The sequence below is a fragment of the Theobroma cacao genome, chromosome 5 (assembly GCF_053813885.1).
Source record: "Theobroma cacao isolate CCN51 chromosome 5, ASM5381388v1, whole genome shotgun sequence".
In the NCBI taxonomy this organism is placed as follows: domain Eukaryota; kingdom Viridiplantae; phylum Streptophyta; class Magnoliopsida; order Malvales; family Malvaceae; genus Theobroma; species Theobroma cacao.
This window is the reverse complement of record NC_142643.1, coordinates 42,938,689-42,964,622: the sequence shown is the minus strand read 5'-3', so window position 1 is coordinate 42,964,622 and position 25,934 is coordinate 42,938,689. Positions and strand designations below refer to the sequence as shown.

General features: G+C 32.1%; 2 protein-coding genes across 5 annotated transcripts; one reads left to right on the top strand and one right to left on the bottom strand.

Annotated features, from left to right (window-relative positions):
- Positions 1–1,036: 1,036 nt before the first annotated feature.
- LOC18599854 (uncharacterized) lies at positions 1,037–10,737 on the bottom strand. Of its 4 annotated transcripts, none has more exons than XM_018121605.2 (21): positions 9,324–10,737; positions 8,787–8,990; positions 8,259–8,363; positions 7,712–7,777; positions 7,465–7,629; positions 6,131–6,205; positions 5,879–6,030; positions 5,376–5,511; positions 5,222–5,291; positions 5,002–5,129; positions 4,822–4,878; positions 4,283–4,468; positions 4,079–4,171; positions 3,783–3,868; positions 3,632–3,698; positions 3,482–3,548; positions 3,245–3,381; positions 2,246–2,340; positions 2,056–2,122; positions 1,781–1,965; positions 1,037–1,230 (listed from the first exon to the last, which is right to left on the bottom strand). In XM_018121605.2, exons 1-20 carry the CDS (start codon positions 10,566–10,568, stop codon positions 1,801–1,803), a joined length of 3,366 nt encoding a protein of 1,121 aa, XP_017977094.1. In that variant the 5' UTR covers positions 10,569–10,737; the 3' UTR covers positions 1,037–1,230; positions 1,781–1,800. The 4 variants fall into 4 exon arrangements, 3 of the variants coding, with proteins under 3 accessions (XP_017977094.1, XP_017977092.1, XP_017977095.1); XR_001928120.2 differs by having other exon boundaries at positions 1,038–1,230; positions 1,715–1,965; positions 9,324–10,736; XM_018121603.2 differs by lacking the exon at positions 1,037–1,230 and having other exon boundaries at positions 1,334–1,965; positions 9,324–10,736.
- A 7,135-nt stretch (positions 10,738–17,872) lies between these two features.
- On the top strand, positions 17,873–19,644 carry LOC18599853 (transcription repressor MYB5-like). The gene is made up of 2 exons (XM_007030011.3): positions 17,873–18,392; positions 18,736–19,644. The coding sequence occupies exons 1-2, from the start codon at positions 18,097–18,099 to the stop codon at positions 19,355–19,357; spliced, it is 918 nt and encodes a 305-aa protein (XP_007030073.3). The 5' UTR covers positions 17,873–18,096; the 3' UTR covers positions 19,358–19,644.
- Positions 19,645–25,934: the final 6,290 nt, after the last annotated feature.

Sequence of the window (25,934 nt, the reverse complement as noted above, 5' to 3'; positions counted from 1 at the left end):
AAGACAAAAAGAATTCAAGAGAGCCCCAGAGCCGGCCACTTGGAGGGCTATGGAGAATTCATCTAGATGAACACAAAAAACCAAAGCTTCAAAAACCACTGCGTACTCGAGGGAATTGGACCTGGTCATCACTCACTGGTCACCCATGACTTTTGACAGACAAAACATCATATCAAATCGTGCACGCTCCCTTTTGTTTTTCTCTTAAACTCTCCTCTTACATCACTAAACAAAGATGTTTATTTTGTATCAATTTTTATTCTAATATTCTCTCTTATGTCTATTAGTTTATGATTAAGATATAACATAGCTATCATCTTTATTTTTAACGACGTAAATACAGTATTAGCTTATCCAAGACGCCTTTAATTAACGTTCTAATCTCTCTACAAACAATGCTGTTTATCTCTAACTAGACATTGATTGCTTTGTTGAAAAGTTGGAAAGCCTACCATATATTGCTTTCAGTGTTTTCCATTTTCTTAATGATATTAATCAATTGGAGGATACCATGATTAAAGGCATCAATTTACACTTTTAAAACTTCCTTACCTTAAAATGAGCATGTTTTTTCAGTTTCAAAGCTCCACAAGCTGGTGTTCATGACAGATCAAGCAAACCCTATGTCTTCACAGGAACCTGTTTTTCTCTTTAACGATTAACTGTCTGAATCAAAACTAACCGAATTAACCGTGTTACACGTCCCTATATCTGACTGCATATTTTTTTTGTGGAGAAAGCAACAGCTACCATAATATATGAAGTTGCAAGCAGCTTAGAATTTAAGACTCCATCCTGCTGAGACTAAGTGGAGGTGAAATTCAAAGACAGACCTAAAAATTATTTTAAATAGAGTCATAATTAAAATACCAATAATAATTAAAAATATTAATATTTAAATTATAAAAAATTAGATAATATCTAAATATTAATATATAAATTACTTTTTAACAAATTTACTTTGATTTCGATTTCGAATCTTTGACTCCACCCTTATAAAATTACAAAAAAAAAAAAAACATTCATTATCATCATTATTAACTACATAAAAGTCTATCATAAAGAAAATAACAAGGAAAAATTTTTGACACTTCAATGAATAACTGGTGTCATGTGACAGTACTTGTCTTAATGTAAATCCGTCCATGGTGAAATTCACGAAATAAGTAAAAACCTACCTCTTATTTTGTAGAGCAAATATCACATATTATGTATCAACAGAAATCCCACCTAAAATGAAATTTGAACACGTCATATATTCATGGGATAAGATCACATCTTATTAATACCGAAACAAGACAAGAATTAGGCAACATAAAATCAAAGCCAGAAATGACAAAGCAACAGCTTTATTGAACTATTTTTCACATTCATATAATAAATACACATGCACCAAAACTGTTGCAAGAACCGCCTCTTGTTTCAACCTCACACTGTCCTATTTTTACCAAAAGGAAAGGACCAATGCCAAGACCCCCACTATTATGCACATTCTATATCAAAAATTTTGCTCTATTCAACCTTCAACCTCATCCCACCAATTACGCACTCACATTCGTGAAAAACAATGTCAAAGAAATTATAGAACATGCTATCAAAACAATAAATAACTGAAAACATTATACACACCGACGCAACCCCCCCTCCCCTTTTTTTTTTCCCCTTTCATCACCAAAAATAATATAATATATATCATATAAAGATAAAAACACACCCATCCCAAAATTGCAGAAGGCTAAGAATACAAGAAGCGGCACTTCTCCCCAAGGAAGCAAAATACCGGGATCAACGTCACAACAGTTAAGATGACAGAATTGATTGCAAAGCAAGCTGCTGCTGTGGCTGCAGGGATGACCAGGTTGATGCTAGTGTAGATGGAGGTAATGATTGCTGAAGATGCCTTAACAGATTAATCATTCTACTAGCAGTTTGCTCCGTTGCCAGATCTTTACCGGCACATAAAACCTATATCATAAATCTCCAAATAAATAATGAAGGAAACGAAAATCTAAAGAGCAAAAGAAATGGGCAGTCCAAATACGGTAAAGATGATACCTCTGCAAAAACTGCTACTATCTTGGGAAGATATTGATTGTTGGGCCCTAAAAGTTCCTGATCTGACCTGAAAACAGATGCAATTGTTTTTCACAACGCTCAACCAGTAAGGTAGAAGGAAAAAGGAACCTAATCAATGATCAGGCAAGCAAACTTTTATCAGAATTTTCCAATAACTAGCAAGTCCTACCTTTCAACCATTGAACATAGCTGATCATGAACAAGCTTGGCCTCAATCAGATCACCTTTTATGGGCAAGCAACTTAACCAAGCAGGAACAATCTGCTAAACAAAACAATGGACACCATAAGAAAGTCACACCTCAATTCATATCTAACTTATTAAGGGGATCTTGACATTAACCAGCAATGATCTCAAACAAAATAATTAGGTCACTACATGATTTCTTATTAGCAAGGCAAAAGCCTTTGGTAATGTTAGCATAAAGAACCTGAATCTGCAAGTAAATTCACTCTCTCACTTACAAGGTAGCTGTTATGCCCTTGATTCTACAATTAATGATTTTAAACAACAGCTGCAACCAGAAACAAAAACACCATTTTGCATGCTGCCAAATGAGTTCATCTGGAAGGCAGAAACCAAAGGTTTATAACCCCCCTTCCTGTTTTCTCTCCCCTTTTGGTTCAGATACCGCCATGTATAAGGCCCAATTATTTTAGCCTATGACCTGTCATGTCATTGTCATCAGCAAATCAAACTAAATTTGTACTCCTTGGCTCGTCAGTTATATTTTTGAGCCCTGTTTTTTTTTTTTTTATCTTGGATTTTGAGGTGCGGAAGTGACTGGCAAGGAGGGTTCTGCTGCTTAAAGTTTTTAACCATCTCGGTGTTGACTTGAAGCAGCATTGTATTCCTTTCTTAATGAAATCTTACTTTTACCTTTCAAAAATATAAAATCAACCTAAAATTACGAGTTAGGTGCATTCACGGTTGAAGATGGACCACAAATAACAATAGGGAATACTTGAAGGTGCAAGACTTATGCAATTGAAATCATGAGTCATACAGAACAATTCTCTAATATAATCATAAATCTTAATTATGACACATTGATACGAACATGAATATGAACTATTGCCTACAAATGAAGGCAGAGATTGAGGAAAATGATAATTTTAATAAAATTAAGCAAGACACACAGAAGAGAGATTGTTGAATGATACAGTACCTGAGCTGCATCTATACTATCCCGATGAAATTGGCATATTTTCCCAAGAGCTGAAACAGCATTGTCATAAGCCATCACATTGTCTGCATGCAATGCATTAGGATGTCTAATAACAGCATCCAGCCTCGAGAGGGCCTCTATAAAGAAGGAAAAAAAAAAACATAAAATTATCCTTTTATTAAAGCTAATAAGACAATAATTTAAAGGAGAAAGGTAGCAATGCAAGTGTGAAGCAACCTCGAACAAGAGGTTTGAATACAGATCCACCAAACTCTGCACAAACACCAAGCCCATAAACTGCTGCCTGGAAAAACAAGGAACATGTTTTTTCAATGCAATCCATATTGACTAAAGCACAAGACAACTAATTATGATCAGAACACAAACCTGACGAACATCAGGATTTTCATCATTGCAAGCTTCCAATACGAAAGGAAGATATGTGTCATAATACCTGTCCCACAAACATTCAGCATAAATATCTAAAAGGACTTTGACAATTGGCATTCTGACAATAATTGAGTTGGAAACCACTTACTTAAGAGCTGCCTCACGACAATGCTCTGCAACATCATCAAAAATACAAATGGCGATTCTCCTTTCTTCTGCTGTTTTATCCTTACCCTGTATAATCAAGAAATAAAATCAGCCAGCTTAGAGGCCTAACACCTCTGTTTATGCTGTCATAATTTTCTATCCGTTTTCTCTCCAAAATAAAGAAGAGAAGGGAAGGAAATAGGACCGAAGCAAATTGGGAATGCTTACTCAGTTAATCCACAGAAGCAATTCACATGCACACATAAATGGGAAATATAACAAGGACAAAGAACTCACCCACATAGGCATTACATAAGATGTAAGCTCCTGGAAGAAAGGTAAGAAGGATGCCTTGAATGTTTTGATCAACGTGCCCAACAAATCACCAACCTTGATCAAGAGAAGAAATACAGGGCAAACAAAGATGAGAGCATTACAACCTAGTACCAAAATATAATTCATCAACTGATAACTAAAAATCCATTAGGATTGGAAACATACTTGACCGAAAACTTCTTCTTCTTGCTCATTTTCCTCCTCAAGCATTTCGCCTTCTTCCGCATCAAAGTCCTCTGCTTTAGCCCTTTCTGCTCTTTCTTGTTTTCTAGCTGAGCTAGCTGTGATCACCTGTTTAATCTCATCGACAATGCACCTTACTTGGCCCTCATCAAGAAATGGTCCAGCAACCTGACAGAGAGAGAAAGAGGGCATCAGCATAAGCTCAACTACCTCCAAAGGAAAAGCAAACATGAATTGATGATCCATGACAGATCTCTAGTTAAAAGATCGGTACAACATCATACACAGAATTAAGCAAACCACCACAATAAACAAAAAGGAAAAAAGAAAATAAGATATAAATCAAGCCAAGTTATTAGTTTTTTGTCATAAAATGAGGCATAATTAGTAAATTTATCTGGTATAATTTCTCTTAACACCACAAAGAAGAAACAAGCTTGTGACCTCGATGGCACAACAACCTAGAAACTTGTCAATGATAATATCACTCAACAACCTAGCTGATGATGGATGACACTAACCTGTAAGCATTCATTCAAGGAATCCAACATGCTCGCACAAATTTCTACCTCAGGCTCCTGCAAGCAAATTACAATTGAAAAAATACATAAGCATAAATGCCATGTACTAAATACAAACAAGTAATATGTATAAAGTGTATAACATTCAGAACAAAATGAAGACCCAGACAAAAATAGGACCTTGTGTAAAGCCTCCACCAAAGCTGGTATTATGTAATCAGTTAACTGTTTTACATATGTTTCATTTCGAACTTGAGATTGCCCCTTCTCAATAGCTAACTTAGCTGAACTTAACAGCTCCGGCATGGCTTAAACAAAATAGACAGAAACCACGAAGAACACAAGTGAGGCAATAGAGGAAAAGATGTAAATGAAAGGGAGCAAAAAGTAAAGGTCATACCTGAAACAGCTGCCTTCCGAACTTCTTCATGGAAATAAAATTTTAGAAGGGGAACTAAAGTAGTAGCTACCTGCATTGTTTCAAGCAGTTTAATAACCTACAATCTAGGCTTTCACAGAAAGCTGAAACACAAAATGTCAAAAATCAAAATAACCTGATCGATCCATGGGAAGAATCCTTCCTTTAACTCGTCAGCATAACAACATAACATGTTGCAAGCCGTAGCTTTTTCTTCCAAGACACTAGTCTTAATCCCTATTCTTTTATCCCCAAGCGTAATAGTCTCAATGCTGCAGCCAATGCAAAAAGAGAAAATAAACACCTTAGACACTTTAAAGCTCAAAGGAAAAATCATTTTGGAGGTACTGTTAAAATACATCAAAGTTGTTCAAGAAGGCATTTTACTAACATAATTTATTATTCCAATTGATATCCTAGGAAGTGCCTTTTTTGACAGGTTAAAAGGCAAACCTCAAGTTATTTTACTTATGTATGAAAGAAAACAATAAATAATCTTTATCCCTTATAAGGTTTTGCATAACAATCTTATGTGCAAATATCATAACCAAGAAGGAGAATGTTCATGAAAATATAAAAATACATCCAAACCAATGCACTAAATTTACTATTTAAGACCATCTAAAACAAATTGCAGACCTTTCGTCATCATCATCAATATCAGCATCAGAATCAGCTGATGTAATGGTTACATCAGGCTTAAGCTGAGCAGATTGAAGCAAAGGGGGCATGACAACACTCATGTAAGGAAGAAAATCCTGCCCAAGGCACTTGCAAAGTCTGGCCCAAGCCTACAAAATATAAGGTCCACCCCACATAAGCAGTCAACACATAAAAGCAACACAATATCATTCACCTATCCATTCTGTTTCTTTAAATTTTAGAACATACTTGCAACATGTAGCTCGTTGTTGGATCATCCGACTCCATTTGAGATCCTTGCAATGACATCAAGACTTCCATAACCTTGCAGTTAAAAGGAAACAGTTAGGTAATGAATATATCTGCATGGTGGATGAATTAAAAAAAAATATGGGAAATAAACCCATTGACCACAACTCCACAAGAAATCCATTTAAATCTCAGGAAAACACAGAAACTAACAGTTGTTCACCAAGATCAAACTAAATACCATAAATTAATCCCTGTCGGGGTACTCCATTGACGAATCATGTCAAAGCTAATCCAACGTCTCTTTCTATGACTTGTTATTAAACAAAAAATTTTCCCAAAGGACACTCAATCAAGATGCAAATATTTGGGCCTTCCAGAGTCAATGCCTTTTATAGGGTCTAGAAAGCTCTCTCATGGCATAGACCACTTTAGCAGTAACGGTCTTCCAAGAGAGCACGAAAGAGTAACTTGAAAATTCCCAACTTGATAACAAATGCCCATGTTGGAACATAGAATTGCAACGCTTTATCATTCCACCATGGCAAAGGTAAAAGCCCATTTAGTGTAAGAAAATGTTTTCTATTTTCATCTCCACATTTTACTCAAAATATGCTCAATGAAACAAGATATTATATGTTATATATCTAGATTCCAAAGCCCTTGTTTCCAGTTTTCTGGCAGACTCAAAATATTTTTAAATGTTTTTGAATTTTTGAAAAGAAAATGGAAATCAAGGGTTTCCAGTCTTTAAAGATTTAGGTATTAAAATTATTTCATGCAACACATTCTAATCAAAAAATAGAGATCTAGATTAGAAAACCCTTTAAAGAACTGAACAAGCCCTTAGTTTGAGAGTTTTAAGTAATAAAGGTTCCCTTGGTTGCTCAAACCTAATGCTGCTGGATGGTCTTAAATAATTAGAACATAGAGCAAATTTTAATATTGAAGATATTATTTGTTTCAAAATTCCTTGTGTCTTGGAGATGTAGAATAAGTACTTGGATAATGTACAAATAACAAGAAACCTGCCAATTGCAGAAAGTGAGAATTATTCACAAGAATAACACCAATTACTGCAAATAGGATTTTTCTTTCGGCCCCCTTAGTTAGAACCAGGCTATACTAGTAGCATTGTAGCTTCTTAATGCATGTATAATTGTAACTTTAGTGTTCTCTCTGTAATTTCAGGCTAGTTGTTAGCAGCCTGATTTTGAGTCCTTTCATATGATCGTTAAAAGTCCTAACTCCGTCAAAGTTAATACTCTTTAAAGGATAATATTTGACAACCTAGATTTTGATTGCAAAAACTGAATCAGATCATTAATCATTACCTGTTTAGCGTCATCCCTAAATTTGTCCTTCCCAACAGCCATTCCAACCAAACTAATGCACTCCATAGCTTTGGCACGAAGCATGCGATTAGCTTTATCATTTGCATTCACCAAGATAGCTTTCAAGTAAGGCATCACAGCATCATAATACTTTTGGAATTGCTCCTGTTATAAAGCATCCCATGTCAGATAAAAGCACTAAAACTTAAAAGGGCAAAACTGAGAAACCCTAGAAGCCCTTGAGTACCTGAGATGAATCAGCAACTGATGCCAAAGCTGTTAAAGCACCCTCCTGTACCATCTGCTTCCCATTCTGCAAAGCAAAATAAAGTACGGATAACAAGCAAAACAAGTAAACTAAACTGAAAAAACTACAACCATAGAGGAGCTTATGCATGGCAAGACAGAGAAATTTCTATGCATAATATCCTGCCTTCTAAACTAAATTCTTTGGCGTTTAAGGAAAACAAAAGCATAGCTTACTAAATTGACCAAGGATTATTGATGAACCTAAGGGCCAAAAGACTTGGAGACCTACAAAAGCAGCGTGTGATATATTATATTTTGACGCATTCCAGAAAAGCGCTTTTCCAACTACCTTGTAAATGTTCTCCCTATCTGAACCTTTACACTATTTTTAACACAAATTGTCAACCTTAAAGATAACCACCATTTTAATTTCAAATTTCTAGGAGTTATGAGATCTTTTACAGGAATGCAGTCAACAGGGAATGTGATCTCCAAGTTATGCATGAAGGAGTACCTCAACCTAAAAGGAGTGAAACATTATATACCTGAAGAAGTACAAGAAGTTTGCTCACGATCCCATCCAGATATGGAGTTAAGATGTCTGGGGTACAATTTTCACTGAAATTAAGGACTGCTGAAGCAGCATGGGCCTATATTACACATAAGAAAACAAAGATGAAAATACAAAAACAAAGTTTACAGCTAAACAAAGAAATCAGATACTAACAAAGTCAATGAAAATAAGATAACAAGATATTGCTTCTAGAAGACATAATTATTTCTGGAGAACATTTTCAAAATATTGTGCATCAGAACAGATTTTTTTAAAAAAATTCAAAATTTCTTCTTCTATCTTTTTTTTTCTTGGCAGGGGAGAAGACAGTAGTATGAAAAACTTCAAACTTTAGTAGCATATTTTATATAGCTTTGCTTGACACTAAAACAAATTCGTTTTACAATTAAATCAGTTAAGTTATTAGTTGCAAATGATTCTAACTTATACAATAAAGTAACAAATTAGAAACATTTTAGTTAATAAGTATGACATATTGACTGTGTGATATTGAGGAAACCTGCACGCGAGGATTTTGAAAGTCATCCATGGCTCCAGCTAGTGCAGGCAAAACTTTATGATGAAATTGTGACTGCAACTCTGGGCCCAAGTCCGTAGACAACTGTCCAATGGCATTAATAGCTGCCCATCGAACACGAGGATGGGCATCCTGAAATGAATTCAAAACCATTGACACTACTTGTTCTAGATTTTTTATCATCACCTGCCAACGAGAACAAAAGATACGCAAATCCCATTTAGAAACAATGAGACATATTACAATTTTACCAAAATCAGCCCATCTTAAAAAATGGACATAGATAAAAAAATTCTTTACCAAGTTAATCAAAGAAACCATATTAGTTCAAATCTAATCAAATTGTAAATGCCTGTCCATAATAAACAAACATCAAAATTTAAGTTTTTAATAAAGTCTATCTATATTAAATACTCTACAACAACAAGAAGTGACATATAATGCAAATCTAGAACAAACATATATCTACAAAGCATTAAATATAATCAAATTAATGACTTGTAACTTCAAAATTCAAACCTTAGAACAACCCTCAGCAATCTGTGCAAGTGCAATGAGAGCAGCATGTCGTTTCTGCCACTCTGCAGCAGCCAAGAACACAGGAAACAACTCCGAAGCCACTGGAACAACCGTATTCCCTCCTAAAGAAATCGACAATCTATCCAAACACTCCTGACCAACCGCATAATTACTTGTTTCCCCGGCATCCTCATCCTCACTCTCGGCATTATACCAATCCTGTTCATCCTCAACATCCAACAACATATTCATCAACACTCCAAATAACCTCCTTATAAACTGCGGTAACTTCCTCATCATCCCTGGAGCCCTCTCTCTCGCCTCTGCTAACGTAATAACAAACTCAACTGCCAAATGGCGTGTCCCTTCTTCCAAACTCTCCGCCTCCGCTATTTGCAACATTGATCCAACTACTTCCATTAGTTGCCTCCTTAGAAACCTCGGCTCCGACCCGGCTAACTCAATTAACAATTCCAAAGCCTCCTGAGCGGTGGCTTCTAGTCCCGAATTCAACGCCTCGGTCAACGTCTGCATCATCAACGGCAATAAATCTTGAAAAGTGTCCCGATCTTTGCCATTTGAAATGCATTGAATAAAACTGATTGAAGCGCTTAAAGCTGCAATTCGAACATCGCAGCTTGAAGGATTCGATAAACATTTGAAGAAAACGGAATGGAGAGTATTTAAATGAGGGATTAGGGTTTCGGTTGTTTCTCCGATGTTCTGAGCTAATCGAGAGAAGATCAAAAGAGCAGATTCTTGAAGATTCGGATTTGGAGAATTCACGCATTGGAAGAGGAACGGTAATAGCTCCGGCCAACCTCCAATAGCGACGATGGAGGAGGCGAGTTCAGAGATGGTATCACAGAGTTTTTTGACGTTAGTTTTGGATTGTTCAGTTTGGAGAGTGGATAAAAGCGCGGATTTGATGGCGGCGCGTGTGGTTTCAGCTAGGAGAGGGAAGAGAAACGAGGAATCTGCGGCAGGAGTTAGGATTTTGCGGAGAAGGACAGCGGAGAGGGCACGGAGTTCGGGACGGGAACAGGAGGATAGGACACGGGAGAGAGCGAGTGAGAGTGAGTCGGGTTGAGTCTGTTTGGCGAGGTGGAAGAGTGACTCAGCTTGGGAACGTTGGTCGTTGGAGGAAGACATGAGGTGGGAGATTAGGGTTTCGAAGTGGGTCGGGTCGGGGCCCAAGATGTGAGCGAGTTGGGCGAGTTGAAGCTGAGTTGGATCGGTGGCCATGGCGAGTTTCAGGGTTTTAGATTTTTGGAGAAAGGGAGAGAAACAAAAGAGAGAACCAAGAGGCAGTTCCTTTGTTTTTCTTTTTCTGTTTTTTGGGTTTATGGCGCCTCCCAAATCCCAAAGAAAGAAAGGAGGGAAGATTGAAGAAAAAAGAAAGGGGTGGCTCGCGAGGCTAGGATTTTAAACCAAAAGTTCGACTAGTTTTATCTCAGGTCCGCTATCGTGCGGTTATTTCCTGTACCCAACAAGATTCTGCCACGTAGAGACAGGTACGGATAGTATTTATTTATTCATATTTATTAACCAAAACGGCTTTTCTTTTTCAAAATATGACATCTTTTATCATATGGAGTATTTATTATCACCTGCCTATAAATTAATACGAAGTTACCATATATATTGAAGATAATTTAAACTTGAGCTTGGTTAAATTTAGATCTATAATTTATAATATATATAAAAGTGCAGAGATTTAAAAAAATTATTAATAAAAATAGTCATACTTTTTCATTATGTTTCTAATTTTTAATTTAAATGTTTTTTCTTATTAATATTTATAAGATTTTTTTAATTTGTAAATATATACATTTTTACATGAATGACTTTCGTTGAAAATATTTTTTACAAATGTTAATTAATTAGCCTTCACCACCTGTGATGTACAGATTTTTTTGTTTCATAAAAAATTATCAAAGTATATTACTTCCACTAATTTCAATTTTATTTTATCATAATCTCATGATTATTTAGTTTTTCACTAATAAATTAAAATCATAAGTAGCATCATTAACTTTATAATATTTTTTATATTTAAAATTGCAATATACAACAATAATATTTGAGGTAGGATTCATTTTAAAAAAATTAAAGTAGTGTTTACAATATTAACTTTATTTCCTAACAAAAATTTTATAACATTTTTAAGTGGATTAAAGTAAAAAAATATAAAAATTATAAAGTATATATTATTCACAGTGTATCTGTTATAGTCTTTTTATTTTTTCAAGACTTTTTTAGTTGTTGAGAGTTTTAAGACCTTGGTAAATTTATTTATTACTAAAACTTTCAAGAAATTTAATTACAATTATACTTTCCTATTTTAATGCATTATTCATCACCGATGATCTAGCTAAATAAAATCAAAATCAAGTAATATAGGAGATAATCATGCAATCATTTTTTAAAAAAATTTAAATAACATGAAATCAAATTCATAAGATGACACATAACACTTATGTAGGCTAAAATAAAATAAAAAAACCCAAAATATTTATGTCCTGACCAAGATAAAGGTGAATTGCAAACTTTTTTTTATTTCAAATTTATTTATTTTTAAAGTTGAAAACATATTATTTCTAGTATGTGCAATTAAAAATATTTATGATGAAAGTGATATGATCATCTTTAAGAAAACAAATCATGAATATGGAAAATATATGCAATATGATTAAAAATGATTGTTTAATAATTTTCCAATATCTGATCTACTATTATTGAGTATTGATTATTTTGTGGCTTTAACTTTGGGTTTTGAATTTGGTTAATTTTTTATATATATTTCATTGCCTTAATTTGAATTTTACATTAATTAATAAACATGTGGCATCATGTTTGGCAGTTCACGTGTCAAAAGAAGAGACCATCCACATTGACCATATTCCTTATTTGTCAAAACTTTTTATCTTTTATATATTTATTATTAGATTTATATTAGATTAGATAATATTTACACAATTTATAAATAAAAATTATAATTATATTGATTATTTACTAAAAAATATATTTCTTAACAATAATAATAATAGTGTTGAATAAAGATTAATGTTACAAATAATTATCTTTTATTTATATAAAATTAACTTCATACTATAAAAATATTTGAATTTTATATCTTAGTGTTATTTCAAATATTTTCCCTACTAAAATTAGATTAGACTGCATTAATTATTTAATCAAAATGGATTTTACACTTTCCACTTACAACTCAGACTGCATATAAAGAGATTTTGCTATTTTTTATTCACTACTTGACCATAAACTCATTATTAACTAAAATTAATTATCTTAATTTGTTTGTATTTGAAAATACATAACATAATTTATTAATCCAACCAATCCCACCAAGCCTTAAATTTAATAAATCAATTGTTGGATCAAAAACGACAAAAGGGTAATTTTAATTTATTAATGAGTGTTTGAACCAATTTTTTGTCCCCTTTTTAATTATCTTCAACTTGCAGTTTGGAAAATAAATTAATGTCCATGTGATTCAACCTGTAAATTCTATTTCTGGAGGGAGCACTAGAGTTATTGCTTCCCTGACTATATAATATATATATATATATATGATATAAAATATATAAAGCAAAAGAAATTTAATTTAATTGGTTGTGGCTATTCTAATTAGGATTAAATTTAAATTTAAATTTAATTATCCATTTAATAAAAATATGGAAAAGAAACAAAATTTGGAAAAATGGGAGTAGGTGGGGTTTTTAAAGATTAGTCTTACTAATAATCATTGGGGGAGCATATATATAATTGAAATGACCCAGACTGCAAAAAAGACAGTGTTTTGATTTATATGACAACTGCCTTCAAAAGCTTTAATTCTGGCTTTATTCCACTATGGAATTCCCCCATGTTTTTTCTCTGACAAATTTTAAGTCTTTTTTTTTTCCCCTTGGAAGATATATAGAATCTGTACCAGTTTTTAGTACAAAAGGAATATGCTTTGGTTTAAAAAAAAAATGGAAACAAACATCAGAAGAAGAAAGAAGAAAAGAAAAAGATGCAAGGGATGTAAATTAGGCCCCCCTGTACTCATGTGAGAAAGTGAAATACATGTACATATGACCATTTTTTTTTAAAGAAAGCATTAAACATATCTGTATTCATCTTTATTGAAAAAGTTTAAAAACCCGAGAATTTTTAAAATGAAATTTAATTATAGAAAAAAAGAAAAAAAGAGAACCTAATATGGATATTGAAAAAGTAAAAAAGGGAGAGAAGAGTGGAGATAGATCAAAGGGGCTGGTCCTGCGATAAGCATCTATTCTTCAGTTTCAGGTCTGGCACTTATGATCCTGAAAACCCCAAAAAAAGGGTAAAAAAAGAACTGTGTTTGGTCAGGAGACTCCACCGAGATCATCTTGTGACCTTTTCCCCCTATCCGATACAAGAAAAAATAAGTATGTGCTGGCTTAGGAATCCCTGACTGCTGTATTCCACTTTGTCTATTGTGTTGATTGCATTGCAACGAAGATCGAGGTGTAAAGTTGAGGGCAGCTTTGGGTTTGACATGGTGATGTAAGGATTACATTTACATAAACATTAGTAGAAACTAATTTCAGATGTTAGTCATATATCCAACCAAAGTCATGTAAATATGAAGATTAGGCTCAATTACACAAAAACAATTAAATTGTTTTTTTCAATAATTGATTGCCACCGAGATGTTAAGTCCAGTTAAGTTTGCGTTCACATGATTTATATCCAATCTAACTAACAACAGGGTGTTTAAGCATAGTTAAGTGAGCCCTAAGATAATTTAACCCTAATCTAGTTGGCATCAAGATATTTATACCAGTTAAATTGATCTTGAGATGATTTAAGCTCAGTTTAGCAAGTATTATTTTTAAAAACCCAATTAAATAGGTTAAAAATTATTTAAGCCAATCTAACCGCCATCGTGATTTTTTAAACACTAATGGAGTTAGCCTTGAGATGATTTAAACCCAATCTAACTAGTATCAAGATCCTTATGCATAGTTAAGTAGGCACTCAAAAGTCTTTTGAGTCTAGTTATGTTGATACGAAAAAAAAAAAAAAAACAAAGGTAGAGAAGAGAAAACAAATAGAATATTTTTTGAAATTTTTTTTACAATTGTGTAGCCTTATAAAACGAGTATTTTGAAATTGTGATGGAAAGAATCTTTTTCAATGTTTTTTTTAGATTATGAAACCTTACATGAAGAGTACTTTATAAGTTTTGTTTTTAAATTACAAAACCCTAATCCCTCATTTTGAGATGAAAAGCATGATCTTTTCAATTAGCTTTCCTCCCTCTATTTTTTTATACAATTCTTAATTTTAAAAAATACTCAAAGATAATCATCTGTAAACAATTACTTTGTCTGAAAATTTATTAATGGGCTCAAAATTAGATAGTTGGACCTCAAAGCCCAAATGTCGTTATAGGTCTTGATTAATTGGGATCAATAGGTGGGCCTTGAAACCTTGAATATGGACCAATCCAGGTAACATCTAAAAAAAGTCTAAAAATCTAAAAAGTAATAAAATAAATTACAACCATAAAATTAATAACTACAACAAATATAATGATAAAAAAACAGAAATTATTTTAAGAGCTTTGAATTCTTCCTTCTTCTTCTTCGAAAAAAAAAAATGATTTAACAAATCCATGTAACCTACATCCATGCATCAACATATTGGCCTAACAGTTTGAGCTTGGCTGACTCTTCACCCGGCGGTCCAATTCAAACAAATGCTCATTCCACAAATAATCCATATTTGATTAAAATAGTTAAATTATACATCCAAATTTAAATTTAATTTTTTTCACTATCTCAATTCAACAATTTTGATCTGTCTATCATAATTTTAATAAATTTAGTCTCTACATTTTTAAAAATCAATTTAAAAACAATTAATAAATGATGTCAATACTTAAGATTTTACTCTTAACTTAATTCATTTTTTGAATTCTAAAAGATAATTTCAATATTTTTATTAAAAATAAAATTATTTCGTTCAAAAATTCAGAATATCATGTTATATCATAATAAGAAAAAAACCACCCAGTCCAATTTAATTATAAAAATTTGACACTGTTATTAATTGTCTTTAAATAAACTTTTAATAAAAGTATTTGTTAAAATTGAAATAAACAAACAAACTAAAAGCATGAATACGGCATGTTCGACTATGATAGCATTTAATGAACTTGGAGTCTAGCATCCAGTGGATTTTCAATTGTGAGATGTGGTCCGTTGTTCGCACCGAATCTTCAATAGAGCGGATTCTCAATCGTATGATGAGGTTGGCTGTCCGCATCAAATTTTCAGTAGAACAGTCAACTGGCCTTCTCGATGAAAGGATAAGGCTAGTATATAGATTTGTAATTTTTTTTCATTTGTATTTTTATATACTTGTTTTTTGGTTTTTATTTTTGTTTTTATTAATAAAAAATATTTTGTAGATATTTGTAATATTTAAAATTATTTTGTATATATATATTTTTTAAAAAAAATTTAATCATTGACTGATGAAATTAAGGGTTGTATTATTAATGGAATTAGCATTATTACCAATGAAATAATAACAACTTTCAACGAAAAAATTGTTGAGAAACCAATTAATACTAACTAGTCACACTACTGATGGATTAGATGCATTGCCAACCAACCTTCCGAAATATTCCTTAAGAGATTCATTGACGGTAAACTTAGTTTGTCGATGAATTAGCTTTACCAACTATGGTATTTTTGACTAATTTTTGATAGAATTTTTTGTGGACATGTTATTGGTAATTTATGTTATTAACGAAATTTAAACTTTTATCGATGAAATTTTTCGCCAATGAAAGCGTTAATTTTGGTACATAAAAATGTAACTTAATATTTACCTTATTTTTCATTTCAGCATTAATAGATATATTCAAATAAACAAACACTTTTGAAGTAGAATAAGAGATGAAAACACCCTCAACGTTATTAAGAAAAGTAATGAACATCCTCAGCATTGAGAAAATCTTATCCACCCATCAACCACCGTGAAAAGTTGAAAATACCACTTCACAACTAAAAAATGACAAGCATTAAGAGTTTGTTAACTAAATAGAATTTTAGATTATAACAATTAAAATTCCCAAAATCATATAGTAATTACCTTGTACATATTCGTTTTCAAGAAAAGAATCCTTGAATTTTTTTGGCACCTTTTAAATAATCCTAATTTATTTTAAAATTTTAAGTAAGATAATATATTTTATACCTATCCTCTATCACCCCGTTACCAATTGCCCATCACCCACTTAATATTGAATTATTAATAATACATGAATATTTGAATTAATATTATGTGAATATACCGTTTACTCAAAAAATTAATTTTTCTCAAAATTAAATTTATTAAAAAACAATTTTAATAAAGAAGATAAAAATAATTAAATTTGAAACATTTCAAAGAAAAAAATTCTACATGAGGTTTGAAATTCAATATTAAGTAATCTTATAGTAGAAATGTGGGATCCACTAGTTCAGATAAGATAGAAATTCTCATTATTCCCTCAGCTGGATAATTTTTTATGTGGTCCAACAAAGTTTATAAATTTACAAATTTTCCCGCAATATTTTTATTCTTCAAGCTCAAGCAAGTTGATAAACCCGCTTCCAAGCCGTCCGATACCAGAACTAAGTGGACCCATGATTTGACAAAGCAACCTAACCGTCCACGTGGCAAATTGAGTTGAAGCACACAAGTCAAGCGGTGATAACTATTTCGCGGGATTGTGAACGAATCGGAAGATAAAACAAGAAAAAGAGGAAGAAAATTCAACGGCACTTGTCCCTAACTTTTTTGGAAGGAAAACCATTAGGATTTCGACACGTCATCACTGCAGCCGCCCATTCTATCAAAACAAACAGTAACAAGTCGTTTTTATTATAAACTAAAATATATTGCTCCATTTTTACAACGACTTGAAACAAAAAATGATAATAATTTTATTGTAAAACATTATTACTTAAATTGGAAAAATGTAAAATTAAAACATTTTATTGAATTGTTTAATTTTCATTAGCTTAATTAATTTTAATATTTATTGGCCAAAAAATAATTATATTTATATTTTATAATAAATTTGAAAAACTTAAAATATCATATGATTTCTAATTTATAATCAAGTTATATATTATTTTAATATTTTTAATAATATACACTCCAACATTTGATTTATTAATTAATATATGATTTTTTATTCAAAGAGTATGAATTAAAATCTCTTTGTCTTAAAAAAACCCCGTAATCATGTAGTCTACGAGAGTGTAGTCGAAGAAGAGATAAAAAATGCATGAACCATAGTCATCAAAGTGAGAAAAAGGGTAACAAACTAGAGGAAATCAAAACCATGAAAAGAATAAATAAAAATAAAAATAAGAATATTTCATGAAATGCACATAGTAATTTACTAGATATTCTACATATTCAAAATCCATTAACAGAGATTGGTTTGTCTTCCTCTTATCTAAAAAAATATAAATAATTATAAAATATTCCTATATAAACAAGTCTTCTACTCTTAGCCACCTTCGCTTTTCCTCATTTGGCACTTTTCCTCTCATCTTTCATCTTTTTGCTTCCTCTTATATACTACCTCCCAACATCAATCATCAATCACCAACCCTAACCCTTTTCTCTCTTTCCATTTCCCTACAAGAAAAGCCAATCCAAAGATCACGAAAAACATCAAAGAAAAATTAAGAAAAGAAGCATAGTTTGAGAAATCATGAGGAACCCAAGTTTATCAGGCACGTCAGCGACAAGCAAAACACCATGTTGCAGCAAAGTTGGGATAAAGAGAGGGCCATGGACGCCGGAAGAAGATGAGCTCTTAGCCAACTACATCAAAAGAGAAGGCGAAGGAAGGTGGCGGACGTTGCCTAAGCGAGCTGGCTTGCTCAGATGTGGTAAGAGTTGTCGTCTCCGGTGGATGAATTATCTCCGACCATCAGTTAAACGAGGTCGTATCGCTCCTGATGAAGAAGATCTCATTCTTCGGCTACACCGCTTGCTTGGAAACAGGTAGCTCCTAATTCTGTAAAAATTCAAAATCAGTTCTCACAGAAGTGTTTCGAGTCTCGTTCAATTTTTATGTTTGGGTTTTTCTCTGCTTTTTCAATGGTGCAGCTCTCCGTCTCTGTATAAAAACATAAAGTTTTTCAACAAGTTATGTGCAAAATATAAGTTAAGTACGTGCACATATAGATTAATTTTTATCTGGGGTTTGTATCTTACAAGTTATCAGAATTGGAGATCATGTTTTAGATTCGTAGAAGAAGCTAAGCTTTGAGGGTTTTCTTTTTTTTTTTAGGGTTTCTTTAAAGATTTTTTTTTCTGGGTTCTTTACAGTTTGAACTCTTTTCAGGTGGTCTTTGATAGCAGGGAGGATCCCAGGACGAACAGATAATGAAATAAAGAACTACTGGAACACCCATTTAAGCAAGAAGCTAATCAGCCAAGGAATAGATCCAAGAACCCATAAACCATTGAACCCTATTAGCCATACTTCATCACAAGTTAACCATGATCCTGTCCCAAAACCAAACCCTATCCCCCCAAACTTTAATTCTTCTCAATTAGAAGAAAATACTATTGCCATGACTACTAAAACCACTACCCAAGATTTTACGCCAACTAACCTGGAATATCATCAGCAATATGATCAAAACCAACAGGTTGTTGATAGTACGGTGAATCGGCGTAATCCTGATGGTGCTACTCTTATCGTGGGGCAACCAAGCAGCCTTGGAAATGAAGGAGATTATATAGAAAATTGCAATGAAGATATGTTCTCTTCATTTCTGGATTCTTTGATTAATGACAACTTGTTTGTCAATCAGCAGCAACCTAACAATGTGGTAGCAGCAGAAGCATCTACTCAGAACTTTACTCATGGCAACATTTGGGAAGCTGAAATCATGTCTTCGATGGTTGCCTTTGGGAACGAGCAAAACCCTTTCATTAATCACCATCAGCATCAGCCTTAGCAAAGCTGCAAATTTATATCTAGATGCATATTGAAATTAAAAGGTTGTGATTTTACCTATCATTTTAAAGGGAAAAAAATAGAAATGATAGGTTTTATTATAGTTTTATGCTTGTGATGCTATTTTTTTTTATTTAATATCCTTGGTTGTGTTAATGTTATGCATTGAACTCTTTGTTGTAAGAAAACATTATTTTGGTATTGTTTTTACAGTTTCAAAATGTATCAGCCTTCAGTTCAAATTCTGTAATCTCCTATAGGAATTAGGAAATTGAGCAAAAAAAAGATGGGTAGTTTGATTTTCTTGCGGTGAATTCTATCATCCAACTGTGATTTCTTTCTTCTCTCTGAATTATATATGAATTTTTAACCTATGCTTCCAATAATCAGATAGTATAAAGCTTTCTCCATCTATTTTGAGGAGTTCATCACCATGCATGCGCTCACTGTTCCATTGTTTTTGTTCTGTTGGCATTTCTTTTAACATTGGTTGCTTATTTTAAATTTTTGTTAAGTGCATATTAGAATTCCCCTTTTAGCAGTTTCAGCTAATAAGCTTCTTCAATTCCTTATCCCACTGATTAACTAATCAAAATCAGATATTCAATATTACCTGGTTGTTCTTTATCACTAATATCATGCATGAAGCAAATAAATATTAGGAAACATGAGGTTTTTTTTAATGTTATTTTCAAGGTAAATGATATTCTATATATATGCTATCAAAATCAGTAGTTTTTACAAAAAAATCAGTGCTAATTTTCTTCAATGCTACATTCCTTTGCTTCTATGGTTTCCTTTCAATGGTTTCTAAATATATAAGCAAGATATATGTAGCTTTCCTTAATTTTTCCCATCTTGCCATTTCGAATTTCATTCTCATAATCCAGATGTTGATTACTTACTTTTCAATCACATGTTTGTAGAATGTTTGATTGAGTTAGTATATAGGGTTTATATTTTAAGCATTGATATCAAGCTACCTCCTGGTGCAACTGATACACCAAGTTACTATAGATTTACAAGGTTCTAAACCATCTAGTCTAATGCCAGTTTCTTCTCCAACAATTGGAATAAAAGAAGTTTAAAGTCATAAAAGGATATAATCCTGATTGTCTTAATTTACACATGGCTAAAACTACAATATATAACATTAAATGTGCAGAGTGAGGAGCGGTTTGTGCAGGGTGGGAACCGAGGGTCTCACAGTCAACAGTTGAGCATGGAGACTTACAATTTGTGCATGCATGTGTGAGGAGGGAGGGGAGGAGTAGGGTCTTTCACGTAAACATGGGTGGGCTGAGTACATTTTTGGTGTAAATGCGTGTATGGAAGTGAATGTCAATGTTATTTAGGCTGGAAAAAGTCTCTTGTGATGAGCTAAAGACATCCACCAGCATATTGGTACTCTATTTTTTTTTTCAATATATGATAATTGCATGCTTTTTTTTTAAAAAAAATAACCATCGGTTTTTGCTCAAAAAAATAAAAAAAAAGACAAATAAAAAAGGTCAATAACAAAAATATGAATCATACGGAGTTTTAATTTAACTGCATCTTACACTAGTTATATTTATCTATCCTTTTTCCCTTTAATTTTTCATTTTTTTTGTTAGAAAAAATTCCCAAAAATAATATTGGTTTTTAAGTGACATGCATGCAATGCAAACTAGAACTTTAGTAATTATTTCATATGGAATGTTAGCTTTAGTGAAAATCCTAAGTTGATCCTCTGCCATGGTAAGCTTATTTTTGACCTAATTATTGACCGCAGCAGTTATACTCCTTGGCCATCTCACTCTTACATGCATCTTCCACTATTCATTTCTAAACTCACTGGTTAAGTTTTGATGTTAAAAGATTTGGAAGAAAGATAAGGTGATAAAGGTTCCAAAATTTTGCAAAAGAACTAGTAATTGAAACAATCATCTGTTATTATATAAATTCACTTATTAGGATTTAGGAGTTAGGAAGGAGAAGCTTTGGATAAAGAATTTTGGTTTCAGTTGAAGTGTTTTTCTCTTTGTGAAATGTGTTTCCAACTTTATTTCTGAAGGATATTAATGCACTATGAATATCATTAGCAGCACTACCTACCTACCTACCTACCTATCTATCTATCTATATATGGTTTCAATTCATAGTTTTGAATATTATAACATTGTTGGCAAGATTGGGTGATTAGAATTTTGCACTTGGCAGAGCCACTATATTAATATGACTATATCCATGTCAAAAAACTAGAGTGTGTCATTTAGTTCAGTAATGGAAATTATTATGTATGTATAAATATATGCAATGAAGGGCAACAAATGAGGTAAGTAATTGGCTGGTTGTATTGAGAAGATCATTGTGAATTGTGAGTTTAGGTTTATGTATAATATAATTATTTGTCCTTGACGTCTCTTTCTTCATTTAAATTAATTACTTATAATCCTTTTGGTTCCAACTAGGAAAACAGTGGGAGGGGTCTTCCGGGGCCAGGGGAAGTGGGATATGGAGATCAAGAAAAGTGGGTTTGATTATATTCTTTTTGTTGTTTTTAATTAATATAGCAACATTTCAAGTTAAAAGTACTACACATCCCCAATAAACTTTATACCTTCCTTACTTGACTATGCTCCAACCAATCATACAAATTAAGAGGCATGTTGTGGTAAAATATAGAAATGAATAATTTTCTATAAAAGAAGAAACATTTCATCTACAATGAAACCAAAAGTTCATGGTTTAATTATGTGAATATCGACTAATTAGTCAATGGTAAGTAGGAGGTCTTCTCACTTCTTCCTCTTTAATTTTCATCATAAGTCTCATTATATGTAACTTTGGTTCAAATGTAGATTGCTTTAATTATAATTTATTTGATTTGTTAATTAGTTTCTTCTACAGAGTACAATAATTATATAAGTCAAATGCTATATTGAGTAGCATTTGATTTTAATTTTACTTTCTACTCATATATTAACTCTATTAGAAAAAAGTTTAGTTGAATTAATGATCTTCACGAACACTTAAGACTAATGCAACCTTAGTTAAAAACCACTACTTTTTAGTGGTTGCTGGCTTTGGAAGCTGAGAATGGCAGATACCGGGGGGGAGCATGTGAGAGTTTGCTGTGTTTAAGTAGGTGGCATGCATGCCTAAACTCATACTTAACCACACAGTGATGTGTGCATTTTATAGGAAACCAAGCCCCACCCAAAGTGCCTAGCCTCTTTGAAAGCCTAAGTAAAGTGCTCTTAATGTCTCTATCTTTGTTAGGTGGATTTTGTACCTCTTGTTGGTCCCTTTTAATCTTAGAGTAAAATAGTAAATCAAGTCATATCGAATACCAATGTGGACTGAATTATGACATGTTTTCAGATATTTAATTCCATTAATTTATTTTGGGTTTTTTTATTTGAATTAAAAAAACCAAAGAAAAGGAAGATATATTCCATGCTTTAAATAACTAATTAAGTGAACCAGTAGGCTTTTAACAATAGTTTTTGCCACTGTAACTTTCAATTCAAGTTGTTCAGAATGTTCGTTCATATTAAACACTATGAGAAAAAGACATACATACATACATACATTAGTCCAAAGCATAACTGTTGCATTGTCTGTGTTTATAGTAGCAACAGAGCAAATTACATGGCAAAAATATTATAAAACATCTAAAAAAAAGATTGAAATTTAAAAGTTGAGAGTGATCATAGACAACATATATATATATATCCAATATGATTTCTATGATTTTAATACATCTAAAACACAAGATGTAATTGACTTGGTTAATTAGTATTGAAACAGGAAATCTCTAATATTAATTAACACAAAAAAATGGTACAATTCAGAAGTTTTTTTTTGAAGTTTTAACAAAAGATGGAGACAAGGCTTTAGTGTGATGACAAAGACTGACACTTCCCACTATCAAGACAGTATTTTCAAGTAAGAAATGATAGAGGAAAATGATGTATACAAGAAGCTGAAGAATAGCTGTGTGCTTGCCAATGAACTAACCTGGAAACATGAAGCTCTCGATAGACCGATGCAGCCTTCTTCATATCGCTCACCATTGAAGCTCCGATAGCAAGCTCCAAAAAATGAGGGAAAAGACCCGGGAAGTTGGAGATGAAGGTTGAATTTGTAGCTAGGTCAAGGCGCATGAGGGTTAGATTAACCTACGTCAGCAACCAAACCTTCGGAAACTGCATGCTTCACTGGCCTGGACCTACCCTTCTCTTTTCCAAATTATCCCATATATCTGTGCTAGCTACTGTCCTTTCTCTCAACTGCCCACCCACTTTAATGGAGGGCCACTCCCTTCGTGATCTCGTCCAGTACTGAAAATTAATAATCTGCCACAAAAATCATGCAATCATGAACAATATTCATCATCATTGGATGATGCATGCAAATTAATGACTGCTACGTTACGACTCCCTTTTAAAATAATAATGAAATCATCAATATGTTCAAAGGCTAGTTTGGGTATCAAAAGATTGGTCATCCCAACATTCTAAACAAATTAAAAATTCAAGAAAATTACACACCATGTTCTTTTTTGAAATGCTACTCAAATTAATCTAAACCCAAACTTTCTAAACTTTATATTCCTACCCTATAGTTGAAGGAAAGCCATCTAATTTTTTCTATAAAAAATATAATTAAGCATCGCGGATGTTTAATTTAATCATATTATGAACCTAAAATTTTTTCTCTTAACCTTTTTTCCCCATTAATGTGTAATTAATTTGCTTCCATCATATTATTTTGTTCTCACTAATTTAAAACCTTATTTTTTGATTTCAAATTATATGTATGTATAAATTGCTTGTAACGTCAAAGTCCTATAGTTAAAGAGTTCCTATCGATTAATATTTTTTTTATTAAGCATATATATATATATATGTATATATGCTTAGTTTTTCTTACTTTATTTATTAATTTTTGAATATAATAATAACAATAATAATTTTGATTTCAAAGTCATGGTCGTCTTGTGGGGTCTGACCCCTAGACTAATCCCTTCCTTGATAACGGAAGCCCAAATGTATCACAATTTACAGCAGCCCACTAGCTTCATGGATCACGTGAGGAGAACAGGCTAAATTTTGTGGGGCCTATAAGAGATAACGATCTGTGTGATCTTGTGGGTTGTGGTTTGTGTCTTTTTTTTTTTTTCTTAATTATGAAATATCTAATTTAAAAAAAGAAAAGAAAAAAGAATGCTTTAGAAATTTACAAAAATAAAAATGAAGATTTTCTAATACCAAGAACTGATTTTCAGATTTTTCTTTCACATCGTAACCGGTGTGAATATACATATATATATTTTTTCTTTCATTCGAATATTGTAATGAATTTTTATCTTAAATTTTCTTTTAATTTTTTCATAATATCAATTTGTTTGGAGTTTTCATAATTTGAAGATTCGAACCAGACAATACAAGAATTATTAAAAAGTTTGAATTTAATCAAGGTTTTCTTTTCTGAATTATTATCGATGTAGTAAATTTATATTTGCCATATTATCAGTATACATATCTATATACTATTAGCAATGAATTTTAGTTTACTATTTCGTTAATCAATCTTGAAATTTTAGTCATTAAATGAATTGTATGATATTTGATCGGATTTCACATCCATTCTTCAAATAAAAAAAATTTGTCATTCAAAATAAAATATGCTTACAGAAATTTTTATTATAGCAACTATCGGTGTGATGCATAGACTAAAAATAAAAATAAAATATGATTACAAAATTTTTTACATGCAAAATGTCATACTTGTTTGCTAGCTAGTCTCTTTTTCTTTCATTTCAACATCAGAAAATATGAGTTCTATATATTTTTACCTTTTCTTATATCCTTGACGCAACCTAATTTGATTAATAAGCCGTAAAGTTTCCTAATCATTAAATTTGATAATGATTTAAAAGATCGACCAAATTCTTCATCATCAATGACAATAAATAATGAAACCTATTAGACCATCTCGAATTGAAATAAAATGAAAAAAAGCTGATCGAAGCACCCGCCGTAAAATAATCAACTTAAACTACCCAACACAACAATATGTTTGAAAAATCAATCCATTACCCAAACGTTCAAAAAAATAATCAATCGAAAAGTGTATAAAATAAAATATTTAAAATATATTTTTATTATCTTATTAATCTCCTCCTATATGTCGAATTGTATCATTTGTAAAATAAGTTTTAAATAATAAGAAGTCTACTTTGCACTAAAATTTAGTCAACAAATTTAAAATCATGCAACAACTTAGTCAAATTCAGCTGCTTATAAATCAAGATCATGTAAGAATCACAATTGATCATGCAATAAGTTCTTTTTACCTTGTTTGTGCATGGCCAGTTATGTAATATGCCTTTGAGCATTCGGTACATGAACTTACTGGCATCGAATTTTGGTATGGAAAAATTGGAAAAGTTTTAAGACATGTTAGATACTGATCAGTTGAAAGGTATCATGGCTACTATATCTACTATACCACCAAATGGCCGTTTTCTTGTTGTGATCAATATGTGGTAATTAGAAGATACAAAATCAGAAAATCCTAAAATTTTA